Raw genomic sequence first — 25,077 nt, 5'->3', positions numbered from 1 at the left:
TGTATTAATAGAAAGCTAATGATAAAAATAATTAAAAAAGATGTCATTTATTGGTGGTACAATACAACTCTTTGCTGATGTTCAACACTCTTTCCCTTTTGGAAATTCTCTAGTTACGTAATTATAAATTCATTTTATCTTGGAAGTTCTTAAGACAGTTTTGTTTCAGTTCAGTTCAATTCTTGTTAACTTCTTTATTTGTTAATCAAGCCTCTACCAGTTAGAAGATGGGCATGTCATGTTTATAAAAATCTGTCTTAGAACTCAGCTATCTTACACAATTTATGTTTTGTTTTGAAGTTCTGAAGCCATGTCAAAATTAACATGAAATAGTTTTGCATACTAAAGCCTATGAATTCATTTTTGTGTTAGGTCAGACAAGAATGTAATGACAAAATAATTGTAAGGTGATATTTTATAGCTCTGCTATCATATTTTTAAAATAATTTTTAAAATTATTATAATTTAATATTATATATATATATGTATATGTATGTATGTAGATTGTTCTGAGTTCGGGTTTTGCCCCGTTTAATATTTTGAGTGTCTATGCGACGTTTCGGTGAAATCACATTCACCATCATCAGGCTGAAGTTTTAAGCTTCGTGCTGTTGTAAATATGGAATGTTTGCAACTGCCATTTCTTCCTTATATATAGTGTTAGGGGTGGAGATTTGGTTTGAATGTAGCAAATAGATTGGGTGACTATGTTTTAGTGATTTGATTGGTTGGTGGAATCACAATTACTTGAAGGATTGACATGGTGATTATTATGAACTGTTGTTTTTTTAAGGCTGGTTTCCAAATCTCTGGTAGGCGGGACGTATCATCTCTTTTGTTTATGCAGAGGGGGTGTTTCTCAATCTCTATTGCTTCCATAGTAATTCTTCTATATAAATTTTCTGTTTTGGAAAGTAATTTAGTTTTTTCAAAGTCAATTTCGTGCCCTGTTTTTTTAATGTGCTGGACAAGGGAGGAAGTCTTTTCTTCTTTTTTAACTGCATTCTTATGTTCTGCAATGTGTGCGCTCATTCTTCGATTGGTTTGTCCAATGTATGTGGCTGTACATGTTTTGCAAGGGATTTCATAGATTCCTTGGTGTTCTAGTCGGATTTTATCTTTTGGGTTCCTTAGGATGTTTGCTATTTTTTGGTTAGTGACAAATGAAGTTTTGATCTTATGTTTGTGCAGAATTTTACTAATGTTGTCTGTGGTGCCCTTGATGTAAGGGAGGAGGGTGGTACCATTATCCTGTTCTTGATCTTGATTTTTGGGGGGTGTCTCTTTTTTGATTAGGTTTGTGATTGTTTTCCTTTCGAATCCATTAGAAATTAATACATCTTTGAGTTTGTTCAATTTAGTTTTTAAGTGCTCATGGTCAGCTAGGCGTTTGGTTCTGGTGTTGAGAGTTTTGGCTACTGAGGTGATCTGTGCGGGGTGGTGGTGGGAGTGTGCATTTAAATAACGGTTGGTATGGGTTTTCTTTTGGTAGATGGTGTGTCCTAGGGTGCCATTGGATTTTTTATATACTTCAGCCTGATGATGGTGAATGTGATTTCACCGAAACGTCGCATAGACACTCAAAATATTACACGGGGCAAAACCCGAACTCAGAACAATCTACATACATATACCCGTGAAAATCTACAAAAACAAATATCTTACCTCTACGGGGAGGATACTTTCCTACTGACTAGGACCTATGAAAAACTTGAAGTCAGAAAAGCCTCCATCTTATGTGATCTCACATTCCTACGCAACTGCAGGGACAAAAGAATAATTCCCAAATACTTCCAACTAAAATTCCACCCAAAAACCCCAGCCATTGACAGGATCCTAAAAAGAACTGAATTAGCCCTAATTAGAAATGAACTCCGCAAAAAAAGATTCATACTTGATGAAATCAACAAAAGTCTACTCTCTCTTTACCTTAAACTCAGCAACGAAATGCACCCTATACTCTGGGATAAATTCAAACAAATATCAATCTGGAGAGCTGAAACAGAAACCCAATACAAGACAGACACACATAACAAAAAACTCCACAAACTAGAAATACAGCAGAAACCCAGCCCTCCACAACAACTTATGACAAAAACAGTACATAACATATCAGACAGGATACTCACCACTACAGAAACCAATGTTCTTTCAAAAGGATTCAATTTTGCAATAGCCCCCAAACGCATTCCAACTGAAAACATCATATGTGGAATTGAAACTACCCTAAATAAAATCAACCCAGATGAAGCCAACAAAATCAGACTTGAAGTCACTAATATTCTCTGGTCTAGCAAACCTCCTAGAAGCAACATACAAAAGGAGGAACGAGATGCACTTATCAATTTGAAGAAAGACAACGATATAATCATCCTCCCAGCCGATAAAGGAAACTCCACAGTAGTGATGAACACATCAGACTACAAAGAAAAAAATTCCACCCTACTACAAAACCCTGCCTACAAACTTCTAAACACAGATCCTACCACCTACCTGGAAAAAACCACCAAATCCAAAATAAAAGCCTCTCCCATCAGTGAAGAAATCCAAAAAAGAATCATCCCCAGAGAAAAATCTTCCATATGTCCAAAACTCTATGGCCTTCCAAAAATACACAAAGAAGGAATACCTCTCAGGCCAATAGTCAGCTCCATAGGCTCCCCTCTACAAAATCTTGCCAAATTTTTAGCCAAATATCTTCAACCCTATACAGAAACTATCACCTCATATGTACAAAATTCATTCCACTTTATACAAATAATTAAAAAACAAAACCTACAACCTGGTGACCTACTTGTGAGTTTTGATGCCGTATCCCTTTTCACCCAAATACCTATTAAAGAAGCCTTAACAGCTATCCAAAACAAACACAAGCCCCCCAAATATATCTTAGATCTAACCAACCACTGTCTGACTAATACATACTTCATCTATAATGAACAAAGATATAAACAGATAGAGGGAGCCCCCATGGGATCACTCCTCTCACCTGTCATCGCCAAACTCTATATGGAATATTTTGAAAATAATGCATTAGAGCAGTCTAAACACAAACCTAAACTTTGGCTGAGATATGTTGATGATACCTTTGTAATTTGGCCACATGGAAGAGAAAAACTAGACAATTTCCTCACACATCTCAATAGCCTACACCCCAAAATAAAATTTACTATGGAAACAGAAGCCAATGATCAACTTCCCTTTCTGGATGTACTAATCTATAAAAAACCCAATGGCACCCTAGGACACACCATCTATCAAAAGAAAACCCATACCAACCGTTACTTAAATGCACACTCCCACCACCACCCCGCACAGATCACCTCAGTAGCCAAAACTCTCATCACCAGAACCAAACGCCTAGCTGACCATGAGCACTTAAAAACTGAATTGAACAAACTCAAGGATGTATTAATTTCTAATGGATTCGAAAGGAAAACAATCACAAACCTAATCAAAAAAGAGACACCCCCCAAAAATCAAGATCAAGAACAGGATAATGGTACCACCCTCCTCCCTTACATCAAGGGCACCACAGACAAAATTAGTCAAATTCTGCACAAACATAAGATCAAAACTTCATTTGTCACTAACCAAAAAATAGCAAACATCCTAAGGAACCCAAAAGATAAAATCCGACTAGAACACCAAGGAATCTATGAAATCCCTTGCAAAACATGTACAGCCACATACATTGGACAAACCAATCGAAGAGTGAGCGCACGCATTGCAGAACATAAGAATGCAGTTAAAAAAGAAGAAAAGACTTCCTCCCTTGTCCAGCACATTAAAAAAACAGGGCACGAAATTGACTTTGAAAAAACTAAATTACTTTCCAAAACAGAAAATTTATATAGAAGAATTACTATGGAAGCAATAGAGATTGAGAAACACCCCCTCTGCATAAACAAAAGAGATGATACGTCCCGCCTACCAGAGATTTGGAAACCAGCCTTAAAAAAACAACAGTTCATAATAATCACCATGTCAATCCTTCAAGTAATTGTGATTCCACCAACCAATCAAATCACTAAAACATAGTCACCCAATCTATTTGCTACATTCAAACCAAATCTCCACCCCTAACACTATATATAAGGAAGAAATGGCAGTTGCAAACATTCCATATTTACAACAGCACGAAGCTTAAAACTTCAGCCTGATGATGGTGAATGTGATTTCACCGAAACGTCGCATAGACACTCAAAATATTAAACGGGGCAAAACCCGAACTCAGAACAATCTACATACATATACCCGTGAAAATCTACGAAAACAAATATATGTGTGTGTGTGTGTGTGTGTGTGTGTGTATATATATATATGTCACATGTTTTTTTGCTGAATTTGAAAATTAAGGGAGACTAGGATAGATCTATTTTGGCCTTATTTTGGCCTCATCAGCTAGCCATACCCACTGGGACTTGAACCTGCAACCTTTGCCTTGTAAGGCAGAGAATATATATGTAGATTGTTCTGAGTTCGGGTTTTGCCCTGTGTAATATTTTGCATGTCTATGCGATGTTTCGGTGAAATCACATTCACCATCATCAGGCTGAAGTTTCAAGCTTCGTGCTGTTGTAAAAATGGAATGTTTGCAACTGTCATTTCTTCCTAGTATATAGTGTGGGGGTGGAGATTTGGTTTGAATGTAGCAAATAGATTGGGTGACTATGTTTTAGTAATTTGATTGGTTGGTGGAATCACATTTACTTGAAAGATTGATATGGTGATTATTCTGATATGTTTTTTTGTTTAAGTCTGGTTTCCAAATCTCTGGTAGGAGGGACGTATCATCTCTTTTATTCATATTTGGATATATCCTAGATCTAACCAACCACTGTCTGACTAATACATATTTCATCTATAATGAACAAAAATATAAACAGATAGAGGGAGCCCCTTGCAAAAATCCCTTGCAAAACATGTGCAGCCACATACATTGGAAAAACCAATAGAAGAGTGAGCCAACGCATTGCAGAACATGTGAATGCAGTTAAAAAAGAAGAAAAGACTTCCTCCCTTGTCCAGCATGTTAAAAAAACAGGGCACGAAATTGACTTTGAAAAAACTAAATTACTTTCCAAAACAGAAAATTTATACAGAAGAATTACTAGAGAATCTATAGAGATTGAGAAACGCCCCCTATGCATGAATAAAAGAGATGATACGTCCCGCCTACCAAAGATTTGGAAACCAGCCTTAAACAAAAAAACATATCAGAATAATCACCATATCAATCTTTCAAGTAAGTGTGATTCCACCAACCAATCAAATCACTAAAACATAGTCACCCAATCTATTTGCTACATTCAAACCAAATCTCCACCCCCACACTATATACTAGGAAGAAATGACAGTTGCAAACATTTTTACAACAGCACGAAGCTTGAAACTTCAGCCTGATGATGGTGAATGTGATTTCACCGAAACGTCGCATAGACATGCAAAATATTACACAGGGCAAAACCCGAACTCAGAACAATCTACATACATATACCCGTGAAAATCTACGAAAACAAACAAATATATATATATATATATATATATATATATATATATATATATATATATATATATGTTTTTTATGTCGGATCACCCTGGTATATTGAAGGAATGTCACAGCTCCTGGATTCAGAGATTTCTGGTGACGTTTCGACGAGATCCCACTCGTCATCTTCAGGCTGGTGCTTCTGTCCTTGTTCTAGGGTGAACACAGTGAGACCTGAGCTGCCTCCCCTCTACAAATACTGGTGGGTGGGTGTGGTTTGATGGCTCAGAAGCTGCATGCTGTGTTGAAACTTTCTGGTGAGTCAGTGGGGTGACACCTGGGGACGTTGATGTAGCTGAGGTATGCTGTTTAATTGATGTTTGTGGATTGGGGGTGATATCCTGAGTAGTTGGAGCTTGCAGGCTACTTAGTTGTTTTGCAATGTGTGTTCTGAGTCTGGTTTCAGTTTGAATTGCTGGGATACCTTTGTTAATGAGGGCTGGTTTCCAGATGTCTGGTAGGCGGGAGGTATTATCATGCTTGTTCATATTTTGGGGATGTTTTTCTATCTCGATGGCTTCCATGATTATTCTTTTGCTGTAGTGTTCTGTTTTGGAAATTAATTTAGTTCTGTCAAAAACAATTTCATGTCTTGTAGTTTTGAAGTGTTGGAAAAGGGAGGAAGTTTTTTCTTTTTTTCTTAATGCATTGTTATGTTCTGCCACACGTGCATTTACTCTCCTGTTAGTTTGTCCAATATATGTGGCTGGGCAGATTTTACATGGTATTTGATAAACTCCCTGGTTTTCTAGCTGGATATTGTCTTTGGGGTTTCTTAGGATGTTGGCTATTTTTTTTATCTGCACCAAAGGCTGTCTTGATGTTGTGTTTGCAGAGAATTTGGCTGATTTTATCTGTGGTGCCTTTGATGTAAGGGATGAAGGTGATGCCATTGTCCTGTTCTGTGTCTTGGTTCTTGGGGGGTGTCTCTTTTTGGATTAGGTTGGTGATTGCTTCTCTTTGGAATTCATTGGAAATTAATACATTTGTGAGACTGTGTAATTCAGTTTTCAGGTGGTCTTTGTCGGCTAGGCGTTTGGTTCTGGAGATGAGGGTCTTGGCTATGGAAATGATCTGTGCAGGGTGGTGATGGTATTTTGCGTTCACGTAGCGGTTGGTGTGTGTCTTCTTCTGGTAGACGGTGTGTCCTAGGGAGCCATTGGGTTTTTTGTAGATTAGGACATCCAGAAAGGGAAGTTGGTTGTTGGTTTCTATTTCCATGGTGAATTGTATTTTGGGGTGTAGGCTGTTGAGATGTGTGAGGAAGCTGTCCAGTTTTTCTTTCTTTCTGACAAGTAAACTCAATGGGGAAGCCAAATTGCTTAATGACTGTGATTCATTTAATAATTTTCTTAATGACCATAGCAAAAAAAGGTTATAAAATCGTGCACAACTGCCTTGCATAGCAATAGACGTTCTGGTCCCAGTTGTGATAAGTTGAGGATTATCTACATTGAGTTCAGCAGTAATTATTCCAATGATTTCGTATTATATTACATTGCATTATTGTATCCTGATGTGAAGTATAACATGATTACATTATAATCCTGCTTGATATTCTTGATTGGGTTGTTAGGGTACATAAAATCCTAGATAAGACAACTTTTTAGGTTTGAATGTGCTGTATACATGGTCAATATTTTTAATATATATATTTTGCTGTACATCATTAGATCATGTCTAATTGGCTTGTCTTTTTTGCCTTTTTGATTGTATAAAATATAGGTTTTCATTAACTGTTTTTGCCAAATAAGCCAAAATGGTTATGTTCATTTACTGTAAAGTTTAAAAGAATATCACTGGGATTACAAAGCATACTAAGCTAGAATCAATCTACATTCTGCTTAAATGCAATATGTAGACCCAGTCGGTCCAATATTAATCTTTTTATTTGGGTTAGTGGTTCTTTATTAGCAAGTGTTCTGACTGCAGCCCATACAAAAGAGAAGATCAAGTGATTTACTTGAAAGAAGTGTTTCTGTCAATTAGGTGGATGAGTGGATGAGACACTAATTCCTATGAAGATAGATGGACAAGATGGGCATATTTAGCTTTGAAAAGTCTGAAAATGAGGAATGCAACTGTTCTTCACGCAGATAATTTTATCATCAGTGCAGAGTATAGGCCATGAAATACTGGATTTAAGTCAGCAAACAGGAAAAACTCTGATTAAATGTCAGGAAAAACCCCCACACATTAACAATTAGAGCAATTATTATTATTATTATTATTATTATTATTATTATTATTATTATTTATTCAACTTCTATGCCGCCCAATCCTGAAGGACTCAGGGCAGCTTACAAAATAATATAATACAAATACAAAAAGATACAGAGCAATAAGAAGTCGAATATAATATCTAAAACTAAAACACTGTAATAAAAGCCCATTTGTATAATAACAGTCATAATCACATGCATACACACCATTCATACAGTTTGGCCATGAAAGATGTACAATTCATGGAATTATTCAATTGAAAACCAAAGTTGGGGTTCCTCTTTGCTGGATTTGTTCAAGTAGAAGTTATGCAGCCTTATCTAGGAGATGCTATAATTTGTATTCCTGTGGTAGGCAGGGGATGGGAAAATTTTTCTACCTCTGATTCCAAGTTTAGTCATTCACAAAGACAAATGTTTTCTGATTGAAAATGCAAAGAAACACTTGTACATTTTTGTCTTTTGATCATACAGCTTTTATGTCAAATCTGCTGAGAGTTGTGATTTTGTCAAAATTGGCTTTAAAATCACTGACATCCATCCCAATTAAATGTGCATGTTTTATCAATATCACGCTACTGATTTAAGTGATCCATGAACATTCTGTTTAATGTTGAAATAACATTTATCATTGTTTTCTTTTTCATTCACCCATCATTTTTGTTTTGGCTGCTTTCTGTGGAGGTCTTTAAATATGAGGTAATACTCTAACCTTTACACCCCTTTTCAAAGGTAACTACACACAAATAACGAACCAGATAGGAACTAATTTGTGCATTTATTTACAAGCCACCAGTCCTTTCTTTGCACTTATTTAACAAACTATTCTCATAATTAAACTAGCCAGATCTCCAATGATTTTATGTGATTGATATCAGTATCTATATTTTGTCTGTTCTTAATGGATTTGCAACAAAACATTTTGATCTATTCTTTTGGGATTTAATTATTTTATTATTTATCAGGTCATTTCATGAATCACATGAGGACTCTTTTAAGGGCTGAAAAGAATAGTAAATAAATTCTGCAAAAATGCTGGATAAATACAGTTCCAGAAAATCAGAAAAAGAAGACTGATCCAAAAGTGCATATTAGTTTTCTCCAATATAGCGTTTTTATGGCAAGAGATTGTATTTCCCAACCAGCTTTACAGAATTTGCAGATGAAAATGCCTAAAAGGCAGTAGTTTAGGAAACATAATCCATGAGAGCAGTTGTAAGGGGTCTGGCCATTACAGATCCTTTTAGGTTCATTCTTCCTTAATATAAAAAGAGAGTCTTTGATAACCTCATTGCATATAAGTCAATAAGCCACAAAGGTATAGTCTCTTATATTTTATTGAATCTTTAATGTTTGAAGTTGTGTCATGGCCAGGAATGAATTTTTATAGAGTGAAGGAATTCACTTTGCATCTTACAATGAGAACTCTGCGGATTTAGGGGAAACTCAAAAACCTTTGTTTTTTCTTACTGGTACTTTTTCATTATTGTACAGCAGTTCATGAAAGTTTATGTAATTCAAGTGAATCTACATACTGATAAAAGGTTTTTATCTCCTACTACTACACATCATTCACCCTGAAATCTGTCCTGCAACAAAACCCCAAGTATACTACTCACTTTTAAAATAAAGCTATGTTCATTATGTTCCTACATACTAGCTTTACTCTAATATATTTATTTTATTTAAGCACTCAGAACAACTATAAGTTGTTGCCTAGTTACCATTAGATTTCTAAAGGAAATACAGGAGTTATTTTTTCTGTTTTCATTCACATATCTTACAAAAGTGAAGTTTTAATGAGTGCTATATTGACCCACATACATTACTTTCTGTACAAAATGCAACTTTAAAAGCCCTTACTTGTTTTTTTGAGCCTTATTTTCAGAACTCATTAAAAAGTAATATTTAAAGATAAGAATACTGTAGATGGAAAGGAACAGTAGGATACAAGTTCTAGTGCTTATGTCCTAGTGAATTTATTCTGTGACAATGAGTATCTAAAGTAATACGATGTATAAAATAATAAGAATTGTTTATACAAGAAATTACCATTAAGAAATACAATGTAATTGTAATTGTTTTTCACCAGATGTTGGCACGTATAAACATGTATAGACATCTCTGTTTTTGTGTTTATATAAACACTTTGTTTATATAGAAAAACATTTCTATTTATGTATTCATTATTAACATCTTCTTTTCTTTTTGTGGAACAAAACTAGAATTATAGCTTTCAAATTTAAAATATGACTTTTCTCTTTCTAAAACATATAATGTAGAATAATAAGGTTGAAAGGGACACTGGACCCATGGCAGGAGATCCTACGCCATTCCAGTTGGGGTGGATACACATGATCATAGAAAAAATAACAGAACACAATTAATGAGGTGGAAGAGACCATTGAAGCCTTCTAAGACAGGAGTCTCCAACCTTGGTAACTTTAAGCCTAGAGGACTTTAACTCCCAGACGTATTCCAGGCTTAAAGTTGCCAAGGTTGGAGACTCCTACTCTAAGAAAACAGGAGGTTTGCTTTTACTATTAACAGGAGTTGTGAAATGTTTTATACATGTGTTTCAGAATTATGTCTTAGTAGGATCAGGAAAATTACTGATACATACTGTCTAATGGCATCCACTATATTTTTCTTGCCAATCTAAATTGAAATAGAGAAAAGGAAACCCTTCACTTCAGATCTGGATTTGGCAAGAATATAAGTAACTGATCCTTAGCCATAATGTTAAAATTGCTTTATTTATGTAGCTTTTCTTGTTGATACCAGAAACCAAGCAGGAATCATGCTTTTGTGATACAATTGTGACATTGCTTTCTCTTTTTTACTAGTAATGTTTGAAGAATTTATATAAAATAATGTTTCCATGTACACTTTGTACAGTATATATTTAAAGAACATTAATTTTTTTGATGACACAATCTTTTCGAATGGATTTGTGTAATTATTTTATGGGAATATATTCCTGTTGAATTAAAAATAAAAAATTTTTCCAACCTCCTCAATAGGCTACCATTAATAAGTTAAATGCTGAGCTTGCTAAAGGACCACAAGAAGTTGCTACATATGTACAAGAGATCCAGATACTTCAGACTTCAGTTAATGAATTTGCACAGAAAAATCGGGTAAAAATATTGTTATTTGTGTTTTGAAAGCTATGCTTTGAAGATCTTGTTCAACTCTAAAGATAAAGTCTTATCAGTTATACAAATCATGAAGCCTTTGATATTACTTATTGAGGACATTGACTTGTTCCTCTTGTAACATGACAAAATTAAGCCAAAATGCTCATGTATAGTGATAGGCGAACCCAATGAAATTCGGGTTCGGCGGATTCGGGCGGACTTTACAAAAAAATTCGGGTGACGTCACCAAACCTGAACCCGAACCCAACATGACGTCAAAATTGTGGGATTTCCCAGCTCCTTTTGCTGAAAGGACCTCCTTTTATTTGCTTGGAAGAGAGGCTAGAGACACAGTGTAATTGTTAGCACTCTCGACTTTGAATCTAGCGATCGGGGTTCAAATCCCGGTGGAACCACCTTTTTTTTAAAAAAATATTTTTTATTTTTTATTTATTGTTATTATTATTATTATTATTACTACTATTACTATTATTATTATCATCATCATCATCATGCTTCTTTGTATAATAAAAGGGGTTGGGGTCCTTTTAATCCTTTCTTAGTGGGGAAAAAATGAAAGCATTATAAAGACCCTCCAGCTCTTGGGGGGCAAAAGGGAACCTTCCCGATGTTCCCATGGAAATAATTAATAAATGATGATGATGATGATGATAATACTAATAACAATAATAAATAAATAAATAAAAATATTTTTTTTTTAAAAAAAGGTGGTTCCACCAGGATTTGAACCCCGATCGCTAGATTCAAAGTCGAGAGAGCTAACAATTATGCTATGGAATTAGCTATGTTTTTGGCCTCTCTTTTAAGCAAGTAAATGGAGGTCAGGAAGAAGTATACGTGACGTCAAAACTCCGCCCCCGGAATTCCATCGTGGGGTTTCCCAGGTCCTTTAGCTTGCAGCGCGGCAAGCAAAAGGAGGTGGGGAATGCCAGGCGGCGTTTCATGTTGTTTGAGGGAACCTCGAACCTGAACCCCAAACTTCGGCACGGATTTTTAAAAAAATTCGGGTTCAGGTCCGGCATACTGAACATGGCAAAATTCGGTACGGACACGAATTGTGCGAGTTCGGTTCGCCCAACACTACTCATGTATTTTGAAAAACAAGTCAGTATATTAGATCATACAATAGTTTTGATCCTACTGCAGCAGGTATCATACTTTCTGTGATACAGTATTTATCATACCGTAGTTATAGTTATACACACTTGCAAAACATTATCTTTGGTTCTGAAGCACATATGGTTATACAGTGTTCCCTCTATTTTCGCGGGGGATGCGTTCCGAGACCACCCGCGAAAGTCGAATTTCCACGAAGTAGGGATGCGGAAGTAAATACACCATTTTTGGCTATGGACAGTATCACAAGCCATCCCTTAACACTTTAAACCCCTAAATTACCATTTCCCATTCCCTTAACAATAATTTACTCACCATTATTACTGGTACTCACCATTGAATAAGACACTTAGTGATCCTGATATTTATAAACATAATTATTTATTAACAATAATTATTTTTTTTGTTATTGATTTGCAAAAATTATTAGTTTGGCGATGACGTATGACATCATCAGGCGGGAAAAACCGTGGTATAGAAAAGAACCCACGAAGTATTTTTTAATTAATATTTTGTGAAAAACCGTGGTATAGGCTATTCGCAAAGTTCGAACCCGTGAAAATCGAGGGAACACTGTAGCTGCAACTGAGCTTGAAAACAACAGGAAACATGAAATTGCTTCTTGATAGTATTGTGGAATAATAAAAATCCAAACTCAGAATATTGTCTTATTACAAGAAAAAATAACAGAAAACTTAATTTGGGGTCCCTCAGTCGTGTGTGTGTGTGTGTATTCTGCGGAGAGGGGTGGCATACAAATCTAATAAATTATTATTATTATTATTATTATTATTATTATTGATTTATTTATTTATTGATTAATTTGATTTGATTTGTATGCCGCCCCTCTCCGCATAGTCAAACATGTTTTTATATTAAAATACTAATTTTGCATTTTTATCCATCTGCCTGTTTTATTTAAAATTAATGAAATAGAATCTTAATTATATCTACAACTCAATTTTAGAAACTAGTGGAAAAATTAAAAAAGAAAGAATTGGAACATACTCAGTTAGAAGAAAGACAAAATGAAGAATCATTGAGTAAAAGGAATCTGCAAGCAACTCTTAATCAAAAGGAACTGGACTGTCAACAACTTCAGGCAAGACTGTCTGCATCCGAGGACTCATTACAGAGATTGCAGAAAGAATTGTGTGAAAAGAGAGAAGCAAACCAAAAACTTAAGGAAGAATTGTCAGAAGCTGAAGCCAAAAACCAGCATCTTAAGGCAGAATTCAAGCAGTTACAACAACAAAAGGAAGAACAAGAACAGCGAAGCCTGGTGCTTCAAAATGAACTCAATCAGGTGAAATTAAGTTTATCATTCTTAAGCAAATAATTTATTTATTTATTTATTACTTGGATTTGTATGCCGCCCCTCTCCGAAGACTCGGGGCGGCTCACAACATGAGAAACAAATCATAAGTAATCAAACAATTTAAAATTTTAAAGATTTAAAAAAAACCCATATACTAACAGACACACACACAAGCATACCATATATAAATTAAACGTGCCCAGGGGGAGATAAATTATAAAAAATAATAAATTATAAAGCCTGATTTCACTTATTGACCAAGAATCCCTATACCTTTTTTCATAGATTAAACAGAAACAAAACTTTTAACAAGAAAACAGCCAACTGCATCATGCAAATACCTTCTGTAAACCATTGTTTAACTTAAATAAAATAGTTTTAGAATCTTAGTACCATATACATCTAATCCTGAAAGTAGCATTTAGCTTAAGCAGATTAAGAAACAGTGTTTCTCCCTCCTGCCTCTACATTTGATTTCAAAGACACATTACCTGCAATAAACCAGAACATTACTTTATGACTAAAATAGTTAATTATTAGCAATTAGCTTTTTCTCTGCCTCTGGAGCTTTCTGCTATGTTAGGTTTTGCCTGATTTAAGCTATATTTAAGTGTATATAGCTATTAATGATTTTCCCTTAGATTTAAGCAAAAACATTAATCACTATTAGCTGATAATATCTGTGGACAGCAGAATCAACCCAGGTCTTTCCCACTCCTGCCTCTGGTATGTTAGACATGATCCATTTTGGATATTGCATCTCTTTCAGTAGCCAAAACTATAAATCCAGCAGTTAGTTTTCAGCTAACTGGCTGCTTTTCCCTATCTTCAAAACCCATAATCTTTTCTTGCTAGTCTTTCAGATAATTTCATCTCTTCTCTTCCATCCCCTGTGAAAGTTGTACATGAAAACCCTTTATTCATTCCAGTTTAATGGTTTCCAAAGTAAATTAATCAACCTCTACATACAGTTTTTATGATTTGTGTAATCTCATTATTCAATAGCAGAATGAGTTTAATTGCTCCCCTCTTTCCAGTGCAGTTTATACTCATGTTTAACTTGTCTGCAGAAAAAAAGCCCTATAGATTATTCTGTGGTTTGAAGTCAGTTAAGACAATCTAGTCATATAAATGTATTATAATAAATATACATACAGTGGTACCTCATGATACGAACCCCTTGTCTTACGAACAACCCGAGATATGAACCCGGAGTTCAGAATTTTTTTGCCTCTTCTTACGAACTTTTTCCTTCTTACGAACCCGCCGCCGCGAAGCCCCGCTGCCCGGCTGTCGCTTTTTGAAACAGCCGGGGGCTTCTCAGCGTCCTCCTGAACCCGAACCCCAAACCCGAATTTCTGGGTTCGGCGTTCGGGAGGCCGCTGAGAAGCCCCCCGGCTGTTTCAAAAGGTGACAGCCGGGCGGTGGGGCTTCTCGGAGGCCTCCTGAACGCCAAACCCAGAAGTTTGGCAAAAGTTCGGGTTCGGGAGGCCACCGAGAAGCCCCGCCGCCTGGCTGTCACCTTTTGAAACAGCTGGGGGGCTTCTCAGCGTCCTCCTGAACCCGAACACCGAACCCGAACTTCTGGGTTCGGCGTTTGGGAGGCAGCCGAGAAGCCCCCCAGCTGTTTTAAAAGGTGACAGCCGGGCAGCGGGGCTTCTCAGCGGAAGTTCGGCAAAAGTTCGTGTTTGGGAGGCCACTTTGGGTTTTTGGCTGGGGGGAGGCAGGAGGTCCGGTCTGACACCCCCCCACCCCAGCGCTTCACCTTCCCCCCCAGCCACAAACCCAAAGGTCCCCACCATAGCACCCGCTGCAGGAGACTTAGCCTCCCGATCCTCCCCGCCCCTCACCCGTGGCCTCCCGAGCACTTTTGCCAGATGGGAAGCGAAGCGCTGGGGTGGGGGGTGTCCTGACAACTCCCACCCCAGTGCTTTGCCTCCCGCGGGAGGCAAAGCACTCTTCATCTCCCGCCGGGCAAGAGCGCTCTTCTGCCGGCCACAGGCGAGGGGCGGGGAAGCCTCTTACAGCAGCTGCTACAGCAGAGACATTTGGGGTTTTGGCTGGGGGGGGCAGGAGGTCCGGCCTCCCGAACGCCGAACCCAGAAATTCGGGTTTGGGGTTCGGGTTCAGGAGGACGCTGAGAAGCCCCCGGCTGTTTCAAAAAGCGACAGCCGGGCGGTGGGGCTTCTCGGAGGCCTCCTGAACGCCAAACCCAGAAGTTTGGCAAAAGTTCGGGTTCGGGAGGCCACCGAGAAGCCCCGCCGCCTGGCTGTCACCTTTTGAAACAGCTGGGGGGCTTCTCAGCGTCCTCCTGAACCCGAACACCGAACCCGAACTTCTGGGTTCGGCGTTTGGGAGGCAGCCGAGAAGCCCCCCAGCTGTTTTAAAAGGTGACAGCCGGGCAGCGGGGCTTCTCAGCGGAAGTTCGGCAAAAGTTCGTGTTTGGGAGGCCACTTTGGGTTTTTGGCTGGGGGGAGGCAGGAGGTCCGGTCTGACACCCCCCCACCCCAGCGCTTCACCTTCCCCCCCAGCCACAAACCCAAAGGTCCCCACCATAGCACCCGCTGCAGGAGACTTAGCCTCCCGATCCTCCCCGCCCCTCACCCGTGGCCTCCCGAGCACTTTTGCCAGATGGGAAGCGAAGCGCTGGGGTGGGGGGTGTCCTGACAACTCCCACCCCAGGGCTTTGCCTCCCGCGGGAGGCAAAGCACTGGGCAAAGCACTCTTCATCTCCCGCCGGGCAAGAGCGCTCTTCTGCCGGCCACAGGCGAGGGGCGGGGAAGCCTCTTACAGCAGCTGCTACAGCAGAGACATTTGGGGTTTTGGCTGGGGGGGGCAGGAGGTCCGGCACTTCACCTCCCCTCCCAGCCAAAAAGCAAAGCCGGGCAGCTCCCCAGCCGCCCCTCTGTCCCACCCATCGCCCGTATCCGGCAGAACTGCCTCCTGCCTCCCCCCGCTCTTCTGCCGGCCACGGGCAATGGGTGGGACAGAGGGGCGGGGTTAAGCCTCCTTCGGCGGCTGGGGAGCTGCCTGGCTTTGCCTTTTTGGCTGGGAGGGGAGGTGAAGCGCTGGATCTCCTGCCTCCCCCCAGCCAAAAACCCAAATGTCTCCGCTGCAGGAGGCTCCCCCGCCCCTCGCTCGTGGCCGGCAGAAGAGCACTCTTGCCCGGCGGGAGGCAAAGCACTGGGGTGGGGGGTGTCAGGCCGGACCTCCTGCCTCCCCCCCCAGCCAAAACCCCAAATGTCTCCGCTGTAGCAGTTGCTTTTAGAGGCTTCCCCGCCCCTCACCCGTGGCCGGCAGAAAAGCGCTCTTGCCCGGCGGGAGGCAAAGCGCTGGGGGGCGTATCAGGACACCCTCCCCACCCCAGCTCTTCACCTCCCAGCCGGCTGCTGTGGAGGTGAGGGGGGCGCGGCGTCAGGAGCTTCTCCCCGAGCTTCTCCCCACCGATCGGGAGGGCAAGGACACCGTGGGGAGAAACTCCTGACACCCCCCTCGCCATCACAGCAGCTTCTGCTGGCTGGGAAGCTTGGCTTTGTACGAAGCTTGGGGGGGCAGGAGGGGCATTCGGACCTGGAGAATTGACACCTCCCCCATTGCAGAAAACTTTCAAGGAGGGTGGGAGCGCCGCCGGTTGACAAGCCACAAGGCAGCTTCCCTCACGTGTCAATGCACCCACGAGGCTCCCTCCAGGCAGCCTGTGCTGTCTCCCCCCCTCTACCCGCCCCCCCCCAACAAGGATCTGAATGCCGGCAGCAATGAGGCAAAAGGGGTGAATTTTGGGCTTGCACGCATTAATCGCTTTTCCATTGATTCCTATGGGAAACATTGTTTTGTTTTACGAACTTTTCACCTTACGAACCTTCTCCTGGAACCAATTAAGTTCGTTAGATGAGGTATCGCTGTATTTGATTTTTCACAAATAGCGTAGAGCCAATGTATAGTGGTTAATGTACTGGACCATCCAGGTTTAAGTTCATTCTTGGGCATGAAAGCTTGCAGTGTGATATCTGTCCAGCTATCTAGACTAGACCAATAGATTTATCTACTGTAGTAGATAAAGATCTGCATTTATTTACCATATGTAATGTATAGCAAATACATGGACTTATAGTAGTTCAAAGATCTGCAATCATTAGAGAAGAGCCTTTTGTCTTGTAGTGGATTGATTTGGGAAAACAAAATATAAGTCTGCTCTCATTTGAGCTCAGTCTATTTGTGATTGGAAGAGAAGCATGAACTGAGCATCACATGGGCCAGACTTTTTGACTAGGTTGTGTGTGCCTGTCCACAACTTACTAGGACTGAATGTGTTAATAGCTTTTGTATGTAAGCACAGTAGTTTTAAAAAACCAAATAAACATAGCATGTTCATCAAAATGAAACTTGTTTTCATTTCCAGTTACACAATAAACTTCTGGAAACAGAACATCAACTTGGGGAAGCACAAGGCCGACTAAAAGAGCAGAGACAGCTATCTAGTGAAAAACTGATGGAAAAGGAACAGCAGGTGGCTGACATTCAGTTAAAACTTTCACGTGCTGAAGAAGAGGTAAGAATTATATGCAGAATGCAATTCTGGTTGAGTTGAACTTGTGTTTTGTAACTAGAAAACTTTGTCTTGCATGCTGTCTTTTCCCTTTGCTTGCTTTAATTAAATATATCTTCCAAAATTCCTTAATTAAACATAATGGATCAGGGCATTAACCCTTCATCATTAGGCTGGGAGTGCTTGATGTCTGTTTCTCAAGATTTTTTCAGGATTAGGTGCAGCCTTTACCTGGCTTTTAACTGAGTATCTATAAGAATTATAAAGTTTATTGATTTTGGTGCTTAATTAATGATTGGTATCTATAAATTACAATATTCTCAGAATAGTAAGAAACAGCAGAACTTTATTTTTCTATGTCAAATGTAATATAAGAAACAATCATCTAGTGTTACTGTTTTTCTATGCATCTTTCTTAATGAAAAATGCCAAATGTAATATACGACACAATCACCTACTCGGAGGGGATGGCATATAAATCAATCAATCAATCAATTTATTTATTTATTATAACATTTTGATCTTATTGTAAAAGTTGTTGAAGTGACTGATTTTTATTTTAAAAAAACTTTTAGGAGAAGCATAACATGATTTCTAATTTAATAAAAAAAGCATCTGATTTAAAATACTTCAGTATTAGAGTAAATTATAAACTATTAAACTACTAAATTGTGCTTGTCAGTTTTCAGTCAACAGTCTGTGACTATTTTTCTAAGCTAAAGGAAAAAGCGGCAAATACAACTGAATTGCAACATCAATTAGACAAAACGAAGCAGCAGCATCAAGAGCAGCAGAATCTTCAGCAAAGTACGACAGCGAAACTTCGAGAAGCCCAGGTAAGAGAATTTGTCTGCTGAGAAAAAAGCCCATCGTACACTGTATATTTCTAGTGTGCTAGAACAGAGTTCCCCAATCTTTTCAGCTTTGCAGCCCAAATGGAGAACATGCACATGGGCTTGCTGCTGGACGAGTAGGGATTCATGCAGTCCCACGACCCAGTTCCAAAAAAACTGAAGAACCAATAGTGGGCCACGGCCTGGGGGTTGAAATATTTTTGTTACAATGCAGTTTATAATTACTACTACAAGATAAGGAGCTTGATAGAATTAAGTTTTGATGATTTATCAATGGACTTTTATGCTATTTAATGGAACTTTTATTAGGCATGGCATATCAAGTGGCTCAGAATTTGACATATTTTTGTTTTGAAGCATTGTTATAGGCAACTGCATTTCTGAAGCTCAGTTCAAAGTAGGAATCGACCTTCTAATCTATATATTTCATAATATTATTTGATAGTAAGATTTTGTGGCATATACCATTAATTCATTTGTATAGGCTTTAAGATGTATCATGTCTTTTTTTCTTTCTTCTTCTGTTTTTTTCTGAAAAATGAATAAAAACTTTAATTTCTGTTTTAAACAAACTCATTGCATGTTCCTAATTACAAACATTTTATTTTGATTGTACTTTCTAACTTTCATGGTTAAACTTTCTATTTAATTACATGAAGACGAAAAATGGCTTCAAGTTGTTTTTGTTAAAAAAGGGCCAGGAGCTCTCTCTCAATATAGTATGCAGAAATTATGTTCCTAGATATATTTAGCGATTGCATTCCTCCTTTTCCAAGAATGATTTAGAGCAAGTTCTACGTCAGATCGGTGATAAGGATCAAAAAATCCAAAACCTTGAAGCCCTGCTACAAAAGAGTAAGGAGAATATTTCTCTGCTAGAAAAAGAAAGGGAAGACTTGTATGCAAAAATTCAAGCTGGCGAAGGAGAAACAGCAGTTCTAAATCAGTTACAAGAGAAGAATCATGCTTTGCAGGAACAGGTAAGAAGTTTTCAAAATAAAAATTCCAAATTTGTTAGACAAGTTTTTACAAAGTGGCATATCTTGTTACTTGATGGGTCACTTCTTGTTATCCCTATTGCAGGTAGTCCTTAACTTACAACCACAATTGAGCTCAGAATTTATGTTGCTAAGTGAGAAATTTCTTAAGTGATATTTGACCCATTTTACGATTTTTCTTTCCATAATTCTTAAGTGTGTAAAATTAGTTAAATTAGTAACACGGTTGTTAGGTGAATCTGGCTTCCCCATTGACTTTGCTTGTCAGAAGGCTGCAAAAGATAATCACATGACCCTGCAACAGTCATAAATATGAACCAGTTGCCAAGCATCTGAATGTCAATCACGTGACTATGGGGATGCTGCTATGATCATAATTGTGAAAAATGGTCATAAGTCACATTTTTCAATGCGGTTGTAATTTTGAACAGTCATTAAATCAACTGTTCTAAATCAAGGATCACTTGTATTGCATTAGGAATTAATTATATTAAAATTAGATGTGGGGCAATGAAGGAAACAAGACAGGCTTGAAAGAGGATAGTTTGTTAGGAACAAAATTCTCCTATAATAATTTTTGGAAGGAAGCTAAAAATTCAAAGCTGCTTTTCTCATTATTTTTCATTCTAGCAGCCAGGGCAAATTTAGATTGATCTGTCTGAAGGAAGGATTCAGAACTGCTCTGCTTAGTGAGTAGAGTTGTTGGGTTCAGCTGAAATAATTTAGAGTCAAGTTTTGTTCTATAGCTCTGTAGCCGGAGGTAATATGAAAATCTCTTTTAGAACAGCTAGGTCTAGGTTGCTTTGCAAAAACACAATGATGGAGGGCTCATTGTATTCTCCCAGGAATGCTATTTGGGCATGCGGGCAGTGACAGAAAGCCAGACTCTGTGGTCACTCCAGATAATATTCCTTTGGTATGGACCCAGAGGAAATATTTTGTTCCAGAATTTTAACAGACATGCAGAAAACACTTGAAGAAGAAATTGCCAAAGATACCCAGATCTTGAGACATAAAATAAGAGAACTGGTCCACAACCTGTTTTTATTTCAATATTTTATCATTATTCTTTTTAAAATTTTGTATATAGGTAACACATCTGGCAGAAAAATTGAAGAATCAATCAGAAAGCCATAAACAGGCCCTAGAAAATTTGCATGAACAAGTGCAGGAGCAGAAATCCCATTTAAGAGCATCTCAAGACCATGTACTTTCCTTGGAAACAACTATCAGTGAGCTACAAAATCAGCTAAGTGAAAGTAAAGAAAAAGTAATGCAACTTGATTTGCAGGTGATCTAACTTTATACTTTTACTTATGTAAAATATAAGGGAAAGGAATCCTAATTTAATTTTAACAAACCCAGTAACACCTATCTATTAAGCCAGAACGTTTTAAATTTGTTAGCATTGTATACACTGGCTGCATTCCAATATTATGTCACTATTTTATTGTAATGAAACTGAGTGAATCTTGGGCTTACATGTTTTTCTCTTGTCTCTATGGCACAGCTATGAGAAGATTATTGAAACCTTTGCTTCCATTGATTTTTATCTAATAGCTCATTGTGATAGGGAATAAGCAATGATAAATCTTGGTCTGGAGCATCCCCTTTATTATGATTATCCTTTTATAAATCTCTGCACTTTATAACAGTGATTGTGAACCTATGGCACAAGCCATTGCCTGAGCTCAGCTCCAACGTGCATGTTTGTCCAGGCAGCTGATTTTTGGCTCATATAGAGGCTCTGGAAGGGCATTTTTGGCTTCCAGAGAGCCTACGGGGAAATGGGGGAGGGTATTTTTCCCCTCCCTGACTCCAGGGAAGCCTGGGGAGGGCAAAACAAAAGCCTACTGGGCCCACCAGAAGTTGGGAAATAGGCCATTTCCGGCCTCCAGAGGGCCTCTGGGGGTGGGTCGGAAGCTGTTTTTTTTCCTCCCCAGGCATTGAATTATGGGTCTGGGCACTCACAGATGTGCGATTGCGCATGCACACACTCTTTCGGCACCAAGGAAAAAAAGGTTCATCATCACTGCTTTATAGATTTAAAAAGGTATACATAGATATTAGGTTAAAAAAAAATCAGATGGTGGTGTAATCCCATGGACTTCTGGAAGGCCAGTAGACAAACATTTGAAAAGCTTTGGACAAATGTTCCACAAGCTGTTGGAGGCAAGGGGAAATGCCAGTGTAGTAGCATCCCTGCATGAAAGTGGATTTTTCGAGGGGAATCAGACCATTTTATTAATGAGATAACTGATACCAAAAACATATGCTTCCCATCCTTCCTTGCCTTCCTTCTGCTGTCCATTGGGGGAGACACAGAGAAGAGTGGCTCCTCTGGTACTATTTCTTTAATCCATAGAAATTGCAGAATTGGCAGGAAAAGACCCACTTCTTCCCTTTCTCTTTTCTGTCAAGTGGGTCCTTTTGCTTTTGGGAGAACTGGTACCCCAATGGCCTGTTTTGCCTCTGTCTCTCCTTGTTGTGAGTGACAAGGCATAGAAAAGAAATGGGAAAGATATTTTTTGTGCACATTGGAGACTTTTTGACACTCCTGCTGCCAAAAGGCAAATGGCACTGAAAAGCAGTGGCCAAAGACCTTGATAGATAAAAAACGTCCAGTAGTTTCTGGTGGCCAAGTCACCCCATTAAACTGCTCAGCAAGCAAAAGACAGACAGTGGGACAGGATAGGTCGAATTGTCCATGTACTCATAAAACCAACACTCCGCAGTCTGCATTGGTTGCCGATCGGTTTCCGGTCACAATTCAAAGTGTTGGTTATGATGTATAAAGCCCTTCATGGCATCAGACCAGAATATCTCCAGGACCGTCTTCTGCCACACGAATCCCAGCGACCAGTTAGGTCCCACAGAGTTGGCCTTCTCCGGGTCCCGTCGACTAAACAATGTCGTTTGGTGGGACCCAGGGGAAGAGCCTTCTCTGTGGCGGCCTCGACCCTCTGGAACCAACTCCCCCCAGAGATCAGAGTTGCCCCCACCCTCCTTGCCTTTCTTAAGCTCCTTAAAACCCACCTCTGTCGTCAGGCATGGGGGAATTGAGATATTCCCTTCCCCCTAGGCTTATAAAATTTATGCATGGTATGTCTGTATGTACGATTGGTTTCTTAAATTGGTGTGTGTGTGTTTTTTTAAACATTACTTTTAGTATTAGATTTGTTCATATTGTCTTTTTGCTGTTGTTAGCCGCCCCGAGTCTACGGAGAGGGGCGGCATACAAATCTAAATAGATAGATAGATAGATAGATAGATAGATGGATGGATGGATGGATGGATGGATGGATGGATGGATGGATAGGTCTTCATGCCAGGGCGAGCAGGATGTGCCATTCAAAGACGTTTCATAGCTTGATTTAACTATTGGATTGCATAGCTTCTTATTCCCCTACAAGTTTCTACTATTATTTGTGTTTTAGCTTAGATTTTGGTGCCTTATAAATATGCCTTTGTAAATATCAATTTAATTCTGTTTGAAGTGTGCTTAGAATCAAAGATCTGGATGAAATTTTAAAGCAATTTAATGTACTATGACCAAACAGTAAAGTCAAGTATTTTGCGGTCTTTTGTTAAATTATTCATAATTAATAACACATTTTAGAATATAAATGAATTTTAGTTTAATAATTCAATTATATAAATTGATTTATATTCATATTCATTTATATGACACATCTATAATACTTAATTTTTCTGATTGAGTTTGGTTCAATTGTATAATTTATATTTTACAATTTAATAAGTGTATTACAACATTGTTTATCTCTGTCTGTCTTATCTATCTGTTTATCTGTCTATCTTCTATTTATTGATAAGCTGTGGTACACTTAGTAAAATGTTCATAGGAAAATCAGAGGTTTTACTGTGTAATATTATCAGTATTAAGAGAATATATTTTAATTCTATGTCAGGTAAAAGCAAAGACTGAATTGCTTCTGTCAGCAGAGGCAGCAAAAGCTGCTCAGAGAGCAGACCTTCAAAATCATTTGGATACTGCCCAGAATGCATTGCAGGACAAACAGCAGGTGAGAGAAATGGAAAGGCCCTATGCTATGGTTTCACAATTGAGAAAGATTTATTTAAATCAAGGTCTATCTTATGAATCGTCATCTAACACAGTGTTTCCCAGCCTTGGCAACTTGGAGATACAGTGATACCTTGTCTTACAAACTTAATTGGTTCCGGGACGAGGTTCTTAAGGTGAAAAGTTTGTAAGACGAAACAATGTTTCCCATAGGAATCAATGGAAAAGCGATTAATGTGTGGAAGCCCAAAATTCACCCCTTCTGCCAGCCGAAGTGCCCGTTTTTGCACTGCTGGGATTCCCCTGAGGTTCCCCTCCCACCTCCAGACCTCTGTGTTTTTGCGATGCTGCGATTTCACTGAGGCTCTCCTCGCTGTGAAACCCCACCTCCAGACTTCCGTTGCCAGCGAAGCGCCTGTTTTTTGCGCTGCAGGGATTCCCCTGCAGCATCACAAAAACACAGAAGTCCGGAGGTGGGGTTTCACATGGAGGGGAGCCTCAGGGGAATCACAGTAGTGCAAAAACGGGTGCTTTGCTGGCAATGGAAGTCCGGAGGCGGGGCATCCCAGTGGCAGCGGTGGGTTTGTAAGGTGAAAATAGTTTGTAAGAAGAGGCAAAGAAATCTTAAACGTCGGGTTTGTATCTCGAAAAGTTTGTATGACGAGGGGTTTGTAAGATGAGGTATCACTGTATTTGGACTTCAACTCCCAGAATTCCCCAGCCAGCATTTTCTGGCTGGGGAATTCTGGGAGTTGAAGTCCAAATATCTTCAAGTTGCCAAGGTTGGGAAACACTGGTCTAACATATGTAACTCTGTGATGCAGTTTTTATATTTATTTCAAATAGCCCAAATGATACATTCAAAATTTATAATTTCTAAATGAAATATAAAATGGGGGAAATGTTTTTCGGGACAGCCACTTGACTGGACTAGAAGACTGACATTCTAGTCTTCCTTTAGGCACAAAAGCCTGCGGGGTGACTTCCTGTCAGCCTAAATCAGCACAAGGATCTATGACAAGGTGACTAATAAATAAGCCCCTTGTCATAACATGCATTAATAGCTTCACTATAAAAAACTAGGCCTATTCAGGATAAAAATAAGTGCACCCTGCAACATGTGGGGCAAATGAGCCGGGGTGGCGCAGCAGGTAGAGTGCTGTACTGCAGGCCACTGAAGCTGACTTGTAGATCTGAAGGTCAGCGGTTCAAATCTCATCACCAGCTCAAGGCTGACTCAGCCTTCCATCATTCTGAGGTGGGTAAAAT

General features: G+C 39.1%; 1 protein-coding gene across 2 annotated transcripts in view; it reads left to right on the top strand.

Moving 5' to 3' along the window:
• Positions 1-25,077, top strand: part of EEA1 (early endosome antigen 1) — an 86,402-nt gene that overhangs the window by 27,633 nt on the left and 33,692 nt on the right. The window contains exons 10-17 of one of the 2 annotated variants that reach the window (XM_070755819.1): positions 8,458-8,472; positions 10,797-10,913; positions 13,018-13,356; positions 17,768-17,917; positions 18,631-18,750; positions 19,545-19,748; positions 20,857-21,057; positions 23,696-23,809. In XM_070755819.1, coding sequence (XP_070611920.1) covers positions 8,458-8,472; positions 10,797-10,913; positions 13,018-13,356; positions 17,768-17,917; positions 18,631-18,750; positions 19,545-19,748; positions 20,857-21,057; positions 23,696-23,809 — 1,260 coding nt within the window. The remainder of the gene's footprint in view (positions 1-8,457; positions 8,473-10,796; positions 10,914-13,017; positions 13,357-17,767; positions 17,918-18,630; positions 18,751-19,544; positions 19,749-20,856; positions 21,058-23,695; positions 23,810-25,077) is intronic. The other variant, XM_070755820.1, reaches the window with a different exon arrangement.

The sequence above is a fragment of the Erythrolamprus reginae genome, chromosome 6 (genome assembly GCF_031021105.1).
Source record: "Erythrolamprus reginae isolate rEryReg1 chromosome 6, rEryReg1.hap1, whole genome shotgun sequence".
Classification (NCBI taxonomy): domain Eukaryota; kingdom Metazoa; phylum Chordata; class Lepidosauria; order Squamata; family Dipsadidae; genus Erythrolamprus; species Erythrolamprus reginae.
This window is presented reverse-complemented; position numbering and strand designations above follow the sequence as displayed.